Here is an 18,481-nt window from a genome sequence, read left to right as displayed (position 1 = left end):
TCAGTTAACGACCTCGTTACTTCTGAAACATAAGTAGGGGAGTCAAGGACCACCACAGAGCCCCCATTGTCTGCGTTCTTGATGACCAGACCCTTATCCTCACTCTGTAGTGCCTTGCGTTCCTCCCAAGTGAGATTTCTACACTGTTTAGAGCCCTGTTTTCCTAAAGCTGCATCAATATCTTTTTGCACGAGTTTCTGAAATAGATCAATCTGAAAGCTTTTCGACTGTACAGGGTAAAAATCTGACTGTTTCTTTTTCCCGGACCTTATCATTACAGAGGATCTATCGGATTCTGTTATATTTTCATCCATCAAATCATTCATCATACTTATTGTATTAAGATCCTGAAAGTCCAAGACCTGCATCTCAGAAACCTCCTCTACAGTAGTTTGCACCTAGCCAGTCACTTACAAGCGCTAGGTCTGTTTCTTCTAGTGTACCATGATCTGGCCCCTCCTGTAAAAAGAAACACCTGTTCCATCAAGAATAGTAGTATTCATATCATTCTGATTCAAATTAGATAAAGTTTTGTCCGCACAATGTCTTTTAAGTGTTAAGAGTTATTTATTTAAGTCCAATATAGCTGTGAAGGCATCTCCACTTGATTCAGGCACATAATTCAACCCCCGGGACAAGAGACTAAGTTCATCTCCAGTTAATTCCCATGAGGATAAATTAATTACGTTACTATGTGAAGCGAGTCCCCTGTCTAGTGGTTCTCTTATATTTAGGTCATTCACCTTGTTAAATGCAAAGTATACATTGCCGTGTCCCGATACAATAGAGTCAGCATGGCTCTCAGATTCAGAACTTGCCAGTGTGTCTTCTTCATCTTCCCCGTGGGGTACTTTCCAAGATTTAACGGATTGGACTGACCTTGCTCTCTGGCCTCCTCTACGTCTCGCTTTGACTGGCTTTGTGAGTGGGTACCCATAAAATCTTTCTTGGGTGTAGACTGGGTCATCTGATCTGGACCTCGTTTCCGATAATCCCGATCCTAATCCTGATCACTTCCTGAGAGATCTGTTTCCAACATTAAAAAAGAAGACGAGGAAACAGAGCATGCTGGTTGTCACGAGTCCTCTTCATCCATAAACTGGACAGATCTACCAGACTTTAAAATCGAGCATGGTGTCCGTTGTTGCTGTTTATCATGATAGCCCTTATATCTTTTAGGGGGAAAAAAGGTCTCATTATTTCTCTCACAAGGCGCATCAGCGCAGGAGAGACAGAATGCGGCGGGCGTCTCCACGTAGGTGTGACGGGCGTTACCGTCGTACCCCCACTAGACCACCAGATTACAATTGTCATGAGTTTCTAAAGGTATTACCCACAATCCCACAGCTTTTTGCATTTTATATTTTTTTGTCACTTTTAGATCCCAAGAGCTCAGTGTTCAGACAACTGTTTCCCCGGCTACAGGAAGATACTAAAGCCTGGTGCTCACTCCTGCTGCTATGACTGTGTCCCATGTCCTGAAGGAGAGATCTCCAATACAACTGGTATAAATACATGTTTCATACACTTTGCTATTACCAATGCAGCAAAGTATAATACAATATGTATATAAAGAATGATGTAAATATTTGTAAGTAAAGATTAAAAAATATATATATATCATTTTCTCCATAAAGTAAAGGAGTTTTTAATTTTTTCTTCCTCCAATTGCATTGCAGGCAAAGGTTTTTCCTGTGCCAAATGCATTGGTTGGAGTTGCAATTTTTCTTGCACCAAATATATTAGATTTAGTGAGGAGTGAAATTTTCACTGAGTTTCAATGAGGCCCAGAGACTCCGAAAAAATTGTTGCGCAAAAATTTGACCCTCATAGACTTTAATGCATTTTTTATTGTTTCAAGAATTTTTGGCGAAGCAAAAGTGATCAGAACAGGGGGCCAGAGAATAACCAGATAATATACAATCTTTTTTGTGTTTTTAATTAACCTGGACAGATCGGGTCGTACTTTATTTGTATATTTTACTTAGCAGGCCAGCCATGTGGCGAGAAATGATCTAAAGAAATGTTAGTAATTTGCTATTTGAAGTAAATTGCAAATATTCTTCTTTTATGTGTAGAAGCAGTAGATAGTTTTAGATATCTAAACACATACCACATTTTGAATAACCTTGAAACTAAGTTTGATAATACTATTAACTAGTAATTTATCTAATTCTTAGTGTAATCATGACATATATACCATATACAGCTGAGTACTCCCTGAACAAACACTAAATTAATTTTTACGTGCAAACTATTAATAATCTGATGTCTAACTAACCATAGCTTAATTAAAAAAGAAAAAGAAAGAAAAAACCTTGTTTGTGACTGTGTAGATTTTTCTGTTTCTCAAACCCACTCATGCTTAGGTATTTTTATTGTTTTTATTAACCAATTCTCAATACTTTAAACGTGATATCGTCTAGATTCAAGATCGATTACTTAACGATAGTCACTTCTTTATAAAGCCCAATGAACTTTCACCACCAATTATTGTTTTACTTCTTTTACAATGGCTAATTGTAATCTCAAATGATTTCTACACCACCCCACTCAATTCCACTTAAATTAAATATAAAGTCCCAAGTGCTAAAATTTCACATCTGTGCCATCACTCTTATGAATTAATATCTCAAATAAATTCCATTATTTAATTCGTTAGGAACTAAAGTGCTGAGTGCTGAAGTTCCACAACTGTGTAACAAATTAAATCGCCACCGATTAATTAAATTCAGGATTAAAGTGCTAAGTGCTTAGACTTCCCCAACTGTTTAATCAATTCACCACAGTTTACTCCCAAGTATTGCAAAGTCTATACTTGAAGGTAAACACATGAATAATTAAGTCAACAATCAATAAATCTCCTTCAACCAGTTCATCAATTACCTTCAATATTTTACAGCAATAATTAACTTCTTAACTCCTGTGATGATTTTACTTGTTTAAATCAACTTAAATATGTGCCATTGCTTATTGCCAAAACCTTAATCAGATGTGAAATTTAAGCACTTGGCACTTTATATCAAATTTAAGTGGAATTGATTGGGGTGGTGTAGAAATCATTTGAGATCACAATTAGCTATTGTAAAAGAAGTAAAACAATAATTGTGGGTGAAACTTCGTTGGGTTGTATAAGGAAGTGATTGTTTAGTAATTGATCTTGAATCTAGAAGATATCAAGTTTGAAGTATTGAGAATTGGTTAATGAAAACAATAAAAAGTCCTAAGTATAATGGGTTTGAGAAATGGAAAAATCTCTAAAAAAAATCTACACAGTCACAAACAAGGTTCTTTCTTTCTTTTTCTATTTTAATTAAGTTTGTCCACAACTCCTTGGTTGTCTGTGGAGCAAGGGGATTATTTTAATTGAGAAAAGTTGATTCTTCCCTTTTTTTCAATAACTAACCATAGCTTTTACAAAAAGTTCAACATGCCATAGCATATTCAATAACAACTACTAAGGAATATATAGAATAGAGGAGGGTACAAAAAAAGTGTAACTCCCCAGATAAAGGACAAGGCCCAGGTGCACTGCCCTGAGCTTTCAGCAAGGGGAGTTGGGAGCACTCTTCCCAGAAAATTTCTCATTATTTTCTGAGCCACTCCGACCAAGTCCACACGGTCTTTCACCCCTGTTAATTAATAAATGTTCACGGAAATTTCTTGTGTGGCTTGACAAAATCATAACATCATTTGTTTGGATTTAACTGTGACTTTTTCAAATTTGACACCTGAAACCATTAAATCTTTGTATAATGGATTGAAACCCAGCGCAGATCAGGAAATCTTCAAAATGTCAACTGGACATCTGTCATTGACTTCTACATGAACTCTATGATCTAAGTTGGAATACTTTTTTATCCAAACTTTTAACACTATTGGGGTTTAATTAACCCTGACAATTTCTGTGATTTCCCCCTTTAAAAGTCTGACTATAAAAAATCAGACTAACTCATAAAAAAAATCATAGGCTAACTCAGAACACAATATTTAAAAGAAAGTGTACTAACAGGAACACACTTCAAATTAGCAACTCACATAATAGAAGTGAATGAAGGCTACATCCACCAGCGAGGTCAAGTTTAATTTGAACAGATACAACTTTAATGCACATAGAAGACAAATAATATTTATTTTCTATGTGTAATAAAGTTAGATGCAGCTTAAACACTTCTGATCAAGCTAAATAGGGAGCAGCCCTACCTATTAAAGGACCAGTAACAGTAAAAATGTATAAGTGAAAAATCCACTCTACCTTATTCCAGCAACAGTTCTATCCTGGAAAATATCTGTAATGTTTAATAAATGAATAATGTGATAAAACCCCACTTCCGGTTGTGTACTGTGCTTTAGAAACGTTGATGTGGCGGTGTTCACTTGTGCACGCTCTAATCTCCTGTTTTCCGACTTTCTTTTTAAAACCAAAAGTTAGTTGTCCCGGCTTCACGGAGGATTATCAGCCTGCATTGTTCTCCCCCCTTGCTTGCATTCCAGCAATCATGTTCAGGTGAGAGGGGGTGCGGCTTGATTTATTTCCTCACCTGCATTTATTTTTCTAAGGGCTGGGAGCAGTGAAGATCATTTGCCACCAGTGTTCCATTAAAACTGATATTAAGACTTATTGATTTCTAACCTTACAGTATTTAAAAAAACATAAGGTTCAGCATTTCTTGTTATTTGTTAGTTTTTTGGAAGCTTATATAAAGGGATGTGCGAATCTGACCTATTTCATTAAAATTCACTAAATAGAAAAAAAGTCAATGGTGCATATGTCACACAATATTTTTCAAACTTTCTATCATTTTTGAAACCGGGTGACAATTTATAACTATACATTAGAGTCTATATGGAGTTATTTTGTGGCAGAACAAGGCCAAGGCAAAATATTTTGCTCATCCCTATATATTCATGAATGTCAAAATATTTAAGATGACTATTTCTATAAAATGTTCAATTTACATTACATTAATTTAGCGTTATTTGCTGGGTTAAATATTGCAGAATTTATAATTTTGAACTTGACTCCTTTCTTCTTATTGTCATCTTCACAGACGATAAAAATTGCATCCAATGCCCAGAAATGGAATGGCCGAATATTAGGAGGACTAAGTGTATTGCAAAAACAGAAGAATTTCTCCCATATACTAATGATGTTATTTCTATTATTTTGTCCTTAATCTCTGTATTTTTTTTTCTTGTTACTGTACTATTATTGGGAGTTTTCTTTACATACCGGGACACCCCCATAGTGAGAGCCAATAACAGGATTCTCAGCTTCCTCCTCCTTGTCTCCATCAAGCTGAGCTTCCTCAGTGTGTTTCTGTTCCTCGGTCGCCCTGTGGATATAACCTGCATGCTGCGTAACATCACTTTTGGAATCACCTTCTCCATAGCTGTCTCTTCTCTCCTGGCCAAGACTATCATGGTTTGTGTTGCTTTCAAAGCCACCAAGCCAGGGAGCTCATGGAGAAAATGGGTGGGAGTCAAACTGTCCAATTCTGTAGTCTTGTTCTGCTCATCCATTCAAATAATAATCTGCATGACTTGGTTGTCCATTTCTCCTCCCTTTCAGGAACTGGACCTTCACACTTACCCTGGAACCATCATCATTCAGTGCAATGAGGGCTCAGCTATTGGCTTTTACTCAGTTATTGGGTATATGGGGCTTCTGGCAGCTGTTAGTTTTGTTTTAGCATTTTTAGCTCGGACATTACCGGACAGTTTTAATGAGGCCAAGTACATCACTTTCAGCATGTTGCTCTTCTGCAGTGTTTGGATCACAATGATCCCGGCCTATCTGAGCACCAAAGGCAAAAACACTGTGTGTGTGGAGATATTTGCCATACTCACCTCAAGTGCTGGACTTTTATTCTGTATATTTCTGCCCAAATGTTATATCATTTTGTTTAGACCTGAAATGAACACAAAGACAAATTTACTTGAAATTAAGAACAAAAAAGTTTGCAGTACTATTGTGTCATCACGATCTCACCATCAACAAAGTAATAACACCTGATAGAAGTCTTACAGTTTTTGTGACCTAGAATTAAAGTTTAGAATTTAGCCTAAAGTTACTATTTTTTAAATTTCTAAAATTTATAGGTGAACATACATTACTGAAATACTCTACTGGCCAAATTTGTCCCTCTCAAAGGGCTAAATTATTTAATGTAACAGTAAATGAAATGTATCTAGTTTGCAGTGGAATTAATACATTTCTGCATTAATGCATTTAATGCATATCTGCACTGTTACTATATCTACCTATCTGAGCACCAAAGGCAAAAACACTGTGTGTGTGGAGATATTTGCCATACTAACCTCAAGTGCTGGACTTTTATTCTGTATATTTCTGCCAAAATGTTACACTATTTTCTTCAGACCTGAATTGAACACAAAATCACATTTACGTGGAAGAAATCGTGATAGAAGTACAAATTTCATAATGTGCTCTCAATCAGTCTGAATATAAACTATTTTAAAGAAATGATTATGTTCATCAGCTTTTGATATGACAGTTAAGAACAAGTACAAAAATGACTAACGTTCACATTTAATGATATATAGAAGGGACAACAAGGGTCTCAACAACTCAATGTTGTCAGATTCAAAATGAAGCATGATGAATATAATAAAGAACCCTAATGGCATATTTATCAAACACACATCTCATTCTAAAAACATCTTGAAAATTCTAATAACAATTTTGGTGAGTTTCTATAGTAGTCATTGTGGGATACACTTTCAATATTCAAGCTATTTTTAAAATATTTAAAAATGTGAAAGTGAATATCACAATGAGATTTTTATTGCAATTGAGTTTTTTTCTATGAATTCATGGAATCAAGTTTTTCCAAACAACATTTTTTTGTGATCGATAAAAAAATTTGATTAAGTTCAAGTATAATATTTTTCATTATTCAATCTTGCACAAATTTTGATTTCATCCTTTCATCTGTGTAACAGTAGAGAGTGTTGGTTTAGTATTGTTCAGTACATCGCATTAAAGTTGCATTAAAATGATGCCTTACCTTTCTTTTTACTAATTAAGAAAGGTTTGATTGTAGGAACGTTGCTAATTAACAAATTTCACTTCCTGGAGAGAGGGAAGTGTGTATTACTTGTACAGATGCATTAATTAATGTGAAGTCATAAATTAAATCATTAATACATTACTAGCATCTCAATTAATTGTGAATAATGTTATCAGAGTGCTTGTGCTTCTAGTTAATTGCTTATAAGAACGTTTAAAGTGTGATGTGCTAACTCAATAAATGAAACAATTCATGAATTAAAATTAAATTAATAAAGCGAAACAACCACCTTTAGATTAATACACTTAAAGTGCTAGTGCCAAAAACTAATTGCAATCACAAATTGCCAATGTGCAAAAAAAGTTAGTTAGTTAGTGGTTTTATAAAAAACAGCCCAAGCGTTCAGGTGTAGGAAATGTATTAATAAACGTTTATAAATTACAGGCCAGAACCAGGAATACAGGCCAGAAATAAAAGTAGGAACACTGAAAATAGTAGAGAGGGGGAAAAGTCTCAAGAATCTACAGCATGATTGTATTTGCTAGGCCCTGGGACCCCACACGGGGAGAAAGTAGGACACTGGCGACTGTGGTCTCAAGTCTACCTTACTATGTTAGAAGGACAGCTGAACCCTGTAAAACCACAAATCCCACAGAGCCTTATATTTAAAGAGATTGAAGAGGTACAAATGCGATAAAATTAGGTTAAAAAATCCTTAGTTAAAAAATAATATTAAAAGCAATTTTTGGAACCCAATCCAATTTATAAAGTGCTGGAGGTTTGCCAACGCGAATTTCACCTTTAACTTTATCAAGGCAAATCTGAATTCACTCGTTACCAGTCACACTTCTTCAGAAAAACTTCTATGTCCAGAAAATCTTGCAGGGATACGATGGCATCAATAGTAAAATATACATCACTGGCTGGTATGGCCGTTTAGACGCAGGCATCATTACATTGGGTCTAATAGTAACATATATGTAGCTGGCGTATATGGACGTTTTAAAGTGGACCCGTCACCCAGACATAAAAATCTGTATAATAAAAGTCCTTCTTAAATTAAATATGAAATCCAATTTCTTTTTTTTATTAAAGCATTCATAGCTGTTGTAAACTCATTTAAAAATATCAGCTATCAATCAAGTAGCCAGGACATGGGGATGGACATCAGGTCCCCCATTCTGGTGCACAAACAAGATTCTGAGATGATACAAGACTTGCCTTAATAACAGTGTCCACAAAATGGCTCCTTCCTGGTTGCTATAATTATGAATTCCCAGACTGATGGAAACAATATTCAAATAATTTATACAGTGTAATTAAAGTTCATTTTGCTTGACTAACATGATAAAATAGGATTTGGATCATTTTGTTTGGGTGACGGGTCCCCTTTAACGCTGCGAATCAGCGTGATATACCTTTGTATAGGGCCATTGCTCCTCCTATGATTAGTCAGAAAAACCTATGATGAATATGTTACCCATAAGGGGAAGAGCAAGGCACGAATTAATTTCTATGTGATCTAGAATGTTAGAAATATTCATTAAAAATGAAGGATGAGAATCACCATGCTCATCTAGCAAAATTGTTAAAAAGGTTATAGGATCTATTATAGGGGGATCTGTACTATGTTTATATATACCAATATGTTACTGGTATGTTATTTTTAGGAAAAACCTTAAAGGGATACTGTCATGGGACTGGAGGCAGCTGGGAAATTGACAAAATGTCTAGCCCCATGTCAGATTTCAAAATTGAATATAAAAAAATCTGTTTGCTCTTTTGAGAAATGGATTCCAATGCAGAATTCTGCTGGAGTAGCACTATTAACTGATGTGTTTTGAAAAGAACATGTTTTCCGATGATCCGAAGGGATCCCTTTAGATGGAAGAATCTTGATTTATAGAGAAGCCAGATCTTGAACAAAGAGGACTGGGCCCTGTTCTTCGCTAGACCACCATGGTATGTTACAATTACCGTATGAGAAAAGATGCAAATGGAAATTAAATCATTTGAATGAATCACAAGCAACAAAAGTTACTTGCCGAAAATATACAGTACTTATCATTGACTTCTAAAGAATCATATCCTTAATAAATTAGGTTAGTGTTTCTTTCACAAGAAATCACAAACACCCATTTAAAAATCCACCATCTTGGTATTAATTAACCACATGAAAAACAGATTGGTTCTATTTCAAATTCAGTATACTTATAATGTTTCATCGATTGCCAATTTTTAAGAAAATGTTATCAAATAAGAAGAAACTGTGCTTGTGAGATTAAAACTTAACCCTTTAAGTGCCACAGAACGTAGAATCTACGTTCTGTGGATCAAAGGACCAAAGTGCCACAGATCGTAGATTCTACGTTCTGCAGCACTTCCGGGTTTGCGAGCGGAGGAGCGGCTGTTAGAGCCGCTCGCTCCGCTCCTTCACGATCCCCTGCCCCATGGCAACGAGCAGAGCAGGGGATCGAGTGGCCCCTGGGGCGCGATCGCCCAGGGGCCCAAAAACAGCAGCAGGCACGTGTTACTTACGTGTCCTGCTGCTGCAGCCTACACCGCGCCGTAGATCTCTGCCCCCACAGCACAGGGACACAGAAGACGTCGCAGATTTCTTCCAGAGGCTCTTCCTGATCGTGTGCAACAGTCTCCAGCGACTTTTTCAGGTTAGTGCAACAATTACACACACAAACACACCAACACACACTTATTACAGTAATACACACTTAGATTCACACTTACACACACTTACACATACATTTTTGGGGATTGGGGGGGTCACTTACACTCACTGCACTTACACACACGTGCACACGCACACACGCGCACATAACATGTAATTTACCATTTGTACACACGCACACGCACATACATGGCATTGTGGGCTTTTTTTTTTTTTTTCTTATCGCATCGTTTCTTTTTTTGGCTGAAAAAAATGTTTTATTGCCATTACGAATAGCGTATTCGCTAACCGTACTGTGCAATACCTTTTGTATGTTATTTCGGTGATTATATTGCAATTTTGGGTATTTTGGTGCATTTTTAGCCATTTTATTGAATTTTTAGCCATTTTATTGCATTTTCAGCTCTGCGTATGTTGTGTTCACTTGTTTCTAGCCGTATAACCTGTTTGGCCCAGCTAAAATATTCAAACTGTGATTCTGACGGCCGATAACACTAGTCTGGAAAAAAAAACATTGATTTTTGTGGTTTTATTGGATTTTTTTTGCATTTCACTCTTTACTGCCTTATTTTGTTTTGCCTTGTAAATTTTTTCTACTATATATCCATTTGGGGGTCTCTGTGCGCCACATAGTTTGGTATATCTATGCATATTGGGCATCAAAGTGTTCAGTAGACACCTGGCGTTCATATTTAGGATGTTTTATGCTGATAAGTTACGAAATGTGTGGCATATAATGGGGTAGAATTCAAGCTTTGTGACGATTTTCAGAAATTTGATAAAAACCGTTACGTTCAGCATTGCTTTGCAGTTTGGCAGTTTGCAGTAGAAACACTTATTTACCCATATTGGATTCGTCAGAATGTGTACTTTCTGAAAATATATGGTTTTCTGGGGTCTCTGTACTGTTAGGGGGGTCTAATGTCGCATAATACACACACCAGGTGCTCATATTGCAGCAGCCAGCGCGTCAGCCGTGAAAATGTATATACACTATTGTCATTTGGGGGTCTCTGTGCGCCACATAGTTTGGTATATCTATGCATATTGGGCATCAAAGTGTTCAGTAGACCCCTGGCGTTCATATTTAGGATGTTTTATGCTGATACGTTACGAAATGTGTGGCATATAATGGGGTAAAATTCAAGCTTTGTGACGATTTTCAGAAATTTGATAAAAACCGTTATGTTCAGCATTGCTTTGCAGTTTGGCAGTTTGCAGTAGAAACACTTATTTACCCATATTGGATTCTTCAGAATGTGTACTTTCTGAAAATATATGGTTTTCTGGGGTCTCTGTACTGTTAGGGGGGTCTAATGTCGCATAATACACACACCAGGTGCTCATATTGCAGCAGCCAGCGCGTCAGCCGTGAAAATGTATATACACTATTGTCATTTGGGGGTCTCTGTGCGCCACATAGTTTGGTATATCTATGCATATTGGGCATCAAAGTGTTCAGTAGACCCCTGGCGTTCATATTTAGGATGTTTTATGCTGATACGTTACGAAATGTGTGGCATATAATGGGGTAAAATTCAAGCTTTGTGACGATTTTCAGAAATTTGATAAAAACCGTTATGTTCAGCATTGCTTTGCAGTTTGACAGTTTGCAGTAGAAACACTTATTTACCCATATTGGATTCGTCAGAATGTGTACTTTCTGAAAATATATGGTTTTCTGGGGTCTCTGTACTGTTAGGGGGGTCTAATGTCGCATAATACACACACCAGGTGCTCATATTGCAGCAGCCAGCGCGCCACCCGTGAAAATGTAGATACACTATTGTCATTTGGGGGTCTCTGTGCGCCACATAGTTTGGTATATCTATGCATATTGGGCATCAAAGTGTTCAGTAGACCCCTGGCGTTCATATTTAGGATGTTTTATGCTGATAAGTTACGAAATGTGTGGCATATAATGGGGTAGAATTCAAGCTTTGTGACGATTTTCCGAAATTTGATAAAAACCGTTATGTTCAGCATTGCTTTGCAGTTTGGCAGTTTGCAGTAGAAACACTTATTTACCCATATTGGATTCGTCAGAAAGTGTACTTTCTGAAAATATATGGTTTTCTGGGGTCTGTGTACTGTTAGGGGGGTCTAATGTCGCATAATACACACACCAGGTGCTCATATTGCAGCAGCCAGCGCGTCAGCCATGAAAATGTATATACACTATTGTTATTTGGGGGTCTCTGTGCGCCACATAGTTTGGTATATCTATGCATATTGGGCATCAAAGTGTTCAGTAGACCCCTGGCGTTCATATTTAGGATGTTTTATGCTGATACGTTACGAAATGTGTGGCATATAATGGGGTAGAATTCAAGCTTTGTGACGATTTTCCGAAATTTGATAAAAACCGTTATGTTCAGCATTGCTTTGCAGTTTGGCAGTTTGCAGTAGAAACACTTATTTACCCATATTGGATTCGTCAGAATGTGTACTTTCTGAAAATATATGGTTTTCTGGGGTCTCTGTACTGTTAGGGGGTCTAATGTCGCATAATACACACACCAGGTGCTCATATTGCAGCAGCCAGCGCGTCAGCCGTGAAAATGTATATACACTATTGTCATTTGGGGGTCTCTGTGCGCCACATAGTTTGGTATATCTATGCATATTGGGCATCAAAGTGTTCAGTAGACCCCTGGCGTTCATATTTAGGATGTTTTATGCTGATACGTTACGAAATGTGTGGCATATAATGGGGTAAAATTCAAGCTTTGTGGCGATTTTCAGAAATTTGATAAAAACCGTTATGTTCAGCATTGCTTTGCAGTTTGGCAGTTTGCAGTAGAAACACTTATTTACCCATATTGGATTCGTCAGAATGTGTACTTTCTGAAAATATATGGTTTTCTGGGGTCTCTGTACTGTTAGGTGGTCTAATGTCGCATAATACACACACCAGGTGGTTATATTGAAGCAGCCAGCGCGTCAGCCGTGAAAATGTCTATACATATTGTCATTTGGGGGTCTCTGTGCGCCACAAAGTTTGGTATATCTATGCACATTGGGCATCAAACTGTTTAGTAGACCCCTATGTTTATATTTAGGATGCTTTATGCTGGTAATGATACATGGACAATACGATGCTGGAAAGTTGAAGCTTTGAGGCAATTTCCAGATATTTCACCAAAACCGCCAAATTTGGCAAAGCCTTGCGACTCAGTAGTTTGGAGCAGAAAGGCATGGGTACCCATTTTAGATTCGGTAGAATGTGTACTTTCCAAAAATATATGGGTTTTGGGGGGCAAACATATATTTCTGTGTTTTTACCCCACAAAAATGCAGTCAATGTGTTGATTTTTCATTAGCTGAAGTTACCCACGGAACTGTTTGTATGCGCTAACTTCATTTTGGGGCCTCTAAATGCCAGATACTTTGGTAAACTTATGAACAATGGCCACCAAAATGTTCAGAGGAACCCTGGCAATCATATTTAGGGTGCTTTTTCTTAGTACGTAATGATACATGGGTGATATAGTGCTGGGAAGTTGAAGCTTTGAGGCAATTTTCAGATATTTCACCAAAACTGACAACTTTGGGAAAGCCTTGCGACTCAGTAGTTTGGAGCAGAAAGGCATGGGTACCCATTTTAGATTCAGTAGAATGTGTACTTTCCAAAAATATATGGGTTTGGGGGGTAAACATATATTTCTGTGTTTTTACCCCACAAAAATGCAGTCAATGTGTTGATTTTTCATTAGCTGAAGTTACCCACGGGACTGTTTGTATGCGCTAACTTCATTTTGGGGCCTCTAAATGCCAGATACTTTGGTAAACCTAGGAACAATGGCCACCAAACTGTTTGGAGGAACCCTGGCAATCATATTTAGGGTGCTTTATCTTGGTGCGTAACGATACATGGGCGATATGGTGCTGAGAAGTTGAAGCTTTGAGGCAATTTTCAGATATTTCACCAAAACCGACAATTGTGGGAAAGCCTTGCGACTCAGTAGTTTGGAGCAGAAAGGCATGGGTACCCATTTTAGATTCGGTAGAATGTGTACTTTCCAAAAATATATGGGTTTTGGGGGTAAACATATATTTCTGTGTTTTTACCCCACAAAAATGCAGTCAATGTGTTGATTTTTCATTAGCCGAAGTTACCCACGGGACTGTTTGTATGCGCTAACTTCATTTTGGGGCCTCTAAATGCCAGATACTTTGGTAAACTTATGAACAATGGCCACCAAAATGTTCAGAGGAACCCTGGCAATCATATTTAGGGTGCTTTTTCTTAGTACGTAATGATACATGGGTGATATAGTGCTGGGAAGTTGAAGCTTTGAGGCAATTTTCAGATATTTCACCAAAACTGACAACTTTGGGAAAGCCTTGCGACTCAGTAGTTTGGAGCAGAAAGGCATGGGTACCCATTTTAGATTCAGTAGAATGTGTACTTTCCAAAAATATATGGGTTTGGGGGGTAAACATATATTTCTGTGTTTTTACCCCACAAAAATGCAGTCAATGTGTTGATTTTTCATTAGCTGAAGTTACCCACGGGACTGTTTGTATGCGCTAACTTCATTTTGGGGCCTCTAAATGCCAGATACTTTGGTAAACCTAGGAACAATGGCCACCAAACTGTTTGGAGGAACCCTGGCAATCATATTTAGGGTGCTTTATCTTGGTGCGTAACGATACATGGGCGATATGGTGCTGAAAAGTTGAAGCTTTGAGGCAATTTTCAGATATTTCACCAAAACCGACAATTGTGGGAAAGCCTTGCGACTCAGTAGTTTGGAGCAGAAAGGCATGGGTACCCATTTTAGATTCGGTAGAATGTGTACTTTCCAAAAATATATGGGTTTTGGGGGTAAACATATATTTCTGTGTTTTTACCCCACAAAAATGCAGTCAATGTGTTGATTTTTCATTAGCCGAAGTTACCCACGGGACTGTTTGTATGCGCTAACTTCATTTTGGGGCCTCTAAATGCCAGATACTTTGGTAAACCTATGAACAATGGCCACCAAACTGTTTGGAGGAACCCTGGCAATCATATTTAGGGTGCTTTTTCTTGGTGCATAACGATACATGGGTGATATGGTGCTGAGAAGTTGAAGGTTTGAGGCAATTTTCACATATTTCACCAAAACCGACAATTGTGGGAAAGCCTTGCGACTCAGTAGTTTGGAGCAGAAAGGCATGGGTACCCATTTTAGATTCGGTAGAATGTGTACTTTCCAAAAATATATGGGTTTTGGGGGTAAACATATATTTCTGTGTTTTTACCCCACAAAAATGCAGTCAATGTGTTGATTTTTCATTAGCTGAAGTTACCCACGGGACTGTTTGTATGCGCTAACTTCATTTTGGGGCCTCTAAATGCCAGATACTTTGGTAAACCTATGAACAATGGCCACCAAAATGTTCAGAGGAACCATGGCAATCTTATTTAGGGTGCTTTTTCTTAGTGCATAATGATACATGGGTGATATGGTGCTGGGAAGTTGAAGGTTTGAGGCAATTTTCACATATTTCACCAAAACCGACAATTTTGGGAAAGCCTTGCGACTCAGTAGTTTGGAGCAGAAAGGCATGGGTACCCATTTTAGATTCGGTAGAATGTGTACTTTCCAAAAATATATGGGTTTGGGGGGTAAACATATATTTCTGTGTTTTTACCCCAAAAAAAATGCAGTCAATGTGTTGATTTCTCAGTAGCTGAAGTAAAGTCCTGATCAATTTGGATGTGCTAACTTCATATTGGTGTCTCTAAATGCCAGATACTTTGGTAAACCTATGCATAATGGGTATCAAACTGTTCAGTGGACCCCTGGCAATCATATTTCAGGTGCTTTTTCTTGGTACCTAATATAGTTTGGGATATGCGGAGCAGCGAAATAAAACCTTTGAAATGATTTTTCAGAATTTTGAATTTTTTTTTGAAAAACCGCTATGTTCAGACAAGCTTTTATGTTTGGTAGTTGGGAGTAGAGAGACATAGTTACCCATTTTGTAATCGGCAGAATGTGTACTTTTCAAAAATGTATGGTTTTCTGGGGTAAACCTACGGTTTCAGGAGTTTTTGCCTTGGAATCTAAAGCATGCCGTTTTCTGCCTGAGTGCTTTCAAAATTCGGCAATATACTGCCGGGAGTTTTTGAGGTACAGAAGTCCTAAATCTCCCTAAAACTATACATATCTGGTATTGGCACGTTCGAGAGACATAAGGCTTTCCAAATCAGTTGGATTTTCATCCGTAAAATGAAATATTTTTCTGGTATAAATTGATATACGATGAAAAATGGTAATTTTTCTTTTTTTTTTGGTATTTAGCAGTATAAATTTTTTTGCACAGGTGGAAATACATGAAAACTCAGGCAGATTTAGAAAGCTCAGTTTCTACCGAAAAAAACAATGTATAGTTTTCCTAGGTAAACTATAGGTTTCCCCTCAGAAAATGCCCCTAAAGTGAGAGAGCACAAAATGTTTCAAAAACGGCTGGCATTTCGCGTAACCAAAATGTGAAATTCTGCTGGCACTTAAAGGGTTAATCAGGTATAGGTGCAATATTATTCAGGATTCAATTTTGCACAAACTTTAATTGAAAAACTGATAAATCAACCCCCTGACATTCTGTGCTACCTTCTATGTGCTACAGTATATTCATTAAGTAGCATTAAAATTATCATTGCAATTATCTATATATTTAGGTGAAAAAACTCAAATGAAAGAACCTTAAACATGTTATGTTATGGGAAAAGTAGTTCACAAATGAAATGAATAGTTGCTTGAATGCCAAAATTCCAACTTTCATTGACCTCTATACAATATCATCTTAAATAAATGAGGTTCGAGTTATTCCACAGGAAATCACACACCCATCTAAAAAGAGGTGACGTTCAGTAAAATCTGTTTCTTAGTGAATTTGGGTAGTTATGTCTATTCGCCAGAGTGAAAATTCGCCTGCCGTTAGAGTGCGGAGTAGCGCTAGAGTCTATGTTCCTTCGCTAGCAAATCTACTCCAGCGCCGGGTAGTAAATCTGTGAAGTCCCGACATGAAGTCACGATCGCAAATTATTAGCGTTAGTCACTTCGCCCTTTAGTAAATTCGCCTCTTTGGGTGTCTTTTTCACGACAAAACCTTTGCTCATAACTATTCAGTATTATTATTATTTATCTATAGAGGTAAAGGTATTAAAGGGAAACTTGAAATACCCCAGGCAGTAGAAGTATATGAGAAATATAAGAAGAATGTATCTTTTGGAATTTCTTTGATCTGGCTTTTCTATATCTAAAGGTGGCCATAGAAACACAGATCCTATCGTACAAATCAAGGATTCGAATGATTTTCGGATCGTGTGTGGCGTGCTGACCTCTTTCGCCCCGGCGGAGATCGGTCGTTTGGTCGATCGGTCATGTTTGATTTTGACCCGACCGATCCCGCCGGAGCCCACGGCACATCGTAATCGGATTGTTCAGCCATAGGGCTGAACAATCAGATTACCCCCGATATAGCCATGTTGGTAATGGCATATCAGGGAAAGATCCGCTCGTTTGGCGATGTTGCCAAATGAGCGTATCTTTGCGTCTATGGCCACCTTAAACACCCAATTGAAAAAAGTCTAACAAATGCTGGGCTAGAGTGAGCAGAAGTGGTTTTTAGTGCCCCTGTAGGTGAAAACATTGGGGCATTTTGACAGTCTGTATTTACATAAATAAAATTGTCACTTATAGTCTGAAACTGCAATGATTGACTTTTGGAGAAATAGAGATTATATTTTTTTGACTCTCTTTAACCCCACAGTCAAAATAAAAACTGTATCTTTAAGAATAGTCCAACTATCATCTGTGTGCCTGTGCCTAATTTCAACATCAATGGAAACCCTCTCTCTGATTTGCATATAATAAAAGTTGTAGAAGTCAGTTCCCTTACAATGTTCTACACATGATCCTGGATCCTCACTGACTACTAGGCAAATACTCTGACCCACTGCCTTGTATTGAGCTGTATATGGAGGTGCAATGCTGGGAGCTGAGACTGCATCTTACACCACTAAAGTGCTCATTTGTCTGGCAGTTCTGTTTGTGAAACCCTATAGATCTAATGTTATGCCCATCAATCCTGTTTGTCAGATGAAGATGACAAAACTAGAGAATAAATATGAAGGAGATCTCATGGTAGGAGGGTTATTCACTGTTATGCAGAATGTAATTTCATCATTTAGAGGCAGATTTATCAAGGGTAGATTTTCGAATTTGAAAAACCTCAAAATTCGAATTCAAAGAGACCAACCAAAGTTAAATCGAAGGTTTTTTTGGTTGAATAGGTCAGTTTTTGATTGAATTAGAATCATACGAATCGAAGAAATAGCGCTTTTAAAACGTGCAATTCAAAGCTTTTCCGAATGGTCGACGTCAAATTTTTAAAGAGACAGTACATGATAAATTTCAAAATTCAAATGTTCACATTTTTTCAAATTCAAATCGAATTTGGACTATATCCTAGTTGAAGTACATAAAAATTAGCTCGAAATGTAATTTTTTTTTTATTTGAATTTTAACTTGGACCTTTGATAAATTTTCCCCTTTTTGTTTTTATTTTACTCAAAGGTGTTTTTGGGTTTATACTGTCCTTTTAAGATGAAGCTCTGGAAATCCCTTACATGTGAGGATAAGTAGCCCCAAATTCCATCATAATGGAGGAGGAAAAGGGTTATCATGCTCGCACTATGGAGAGTGTTGGGAGCAATACTCTGGAGGATAGCACAAGCTGCATATGTTCATGGAATGGATTCATC

General features: G+C 37.4%; 1 protein-coding gene across 1 annotated transcript; it reads left to right on the top strand.

The window, feature by feature from the left end:
* The first annotated feature begins 794 nt into the window (after positions 1–794).
* LOC108703948 (vomeronasal type-2 receptor 26) lies at positions 795–6,016 on the top strand. The gene is made up of 4 exons (XM_018240264.2): positions 795–847; positions 1,180–1,255; positions 1,382–1,505; positions 5,052–6,016. Exons 1-4 carry the CDS (start codon positions 795–797, stop codon positions 6,014–6,016), a joined length of 1,218 nt encoding a protein of 405 aa, XP_018095753.2.
* Positions 6,017–18,481: the final 12,465 nt, after the last annotated feature.

Source organism: Xenopus laevis, chromosome 1S (genome assembly GCF_017654675.1).
Source record: "Xenopus laevis strain J_2021 chromosome 1S, Xenopus_laevis_v10.1, whole genome shotgun sequence".
In the NCBI taxonomy this organism is placed as follows: domain Eukaryota; kingdom Metazoa; phylum Chordata; class Amphibia; order Anura; family Pipidae; genus Xenopus; species Xenopus laevis.
This window is presented reverse-complemented; position numbering and strand designations above follow the sequence as displayed.

Coding starts and splice junctions, on each gene's coding strand:
- LOC108703948 (XM_018240264.2), top strand. CDS start 795: ATGGCTCTCAGATTCAGAACTTGCCAGTGTGTCTTCTTCATCTTCCCC. Junction 848..1,179: donor TTCTTCATCTTCCCCGTGGG/GTACTTTCCAAG, acceptor TATATCTTTTAG/GGGGAAAAAAGGTCTCATTA. Junction 1,256..1,381: donor AATGCGGCGGGCGTCTCCAC/GTAGGTGTGACG, acceptor TGTCACTTTTAG/ATCCCAAGAGCTCAGTGTTC.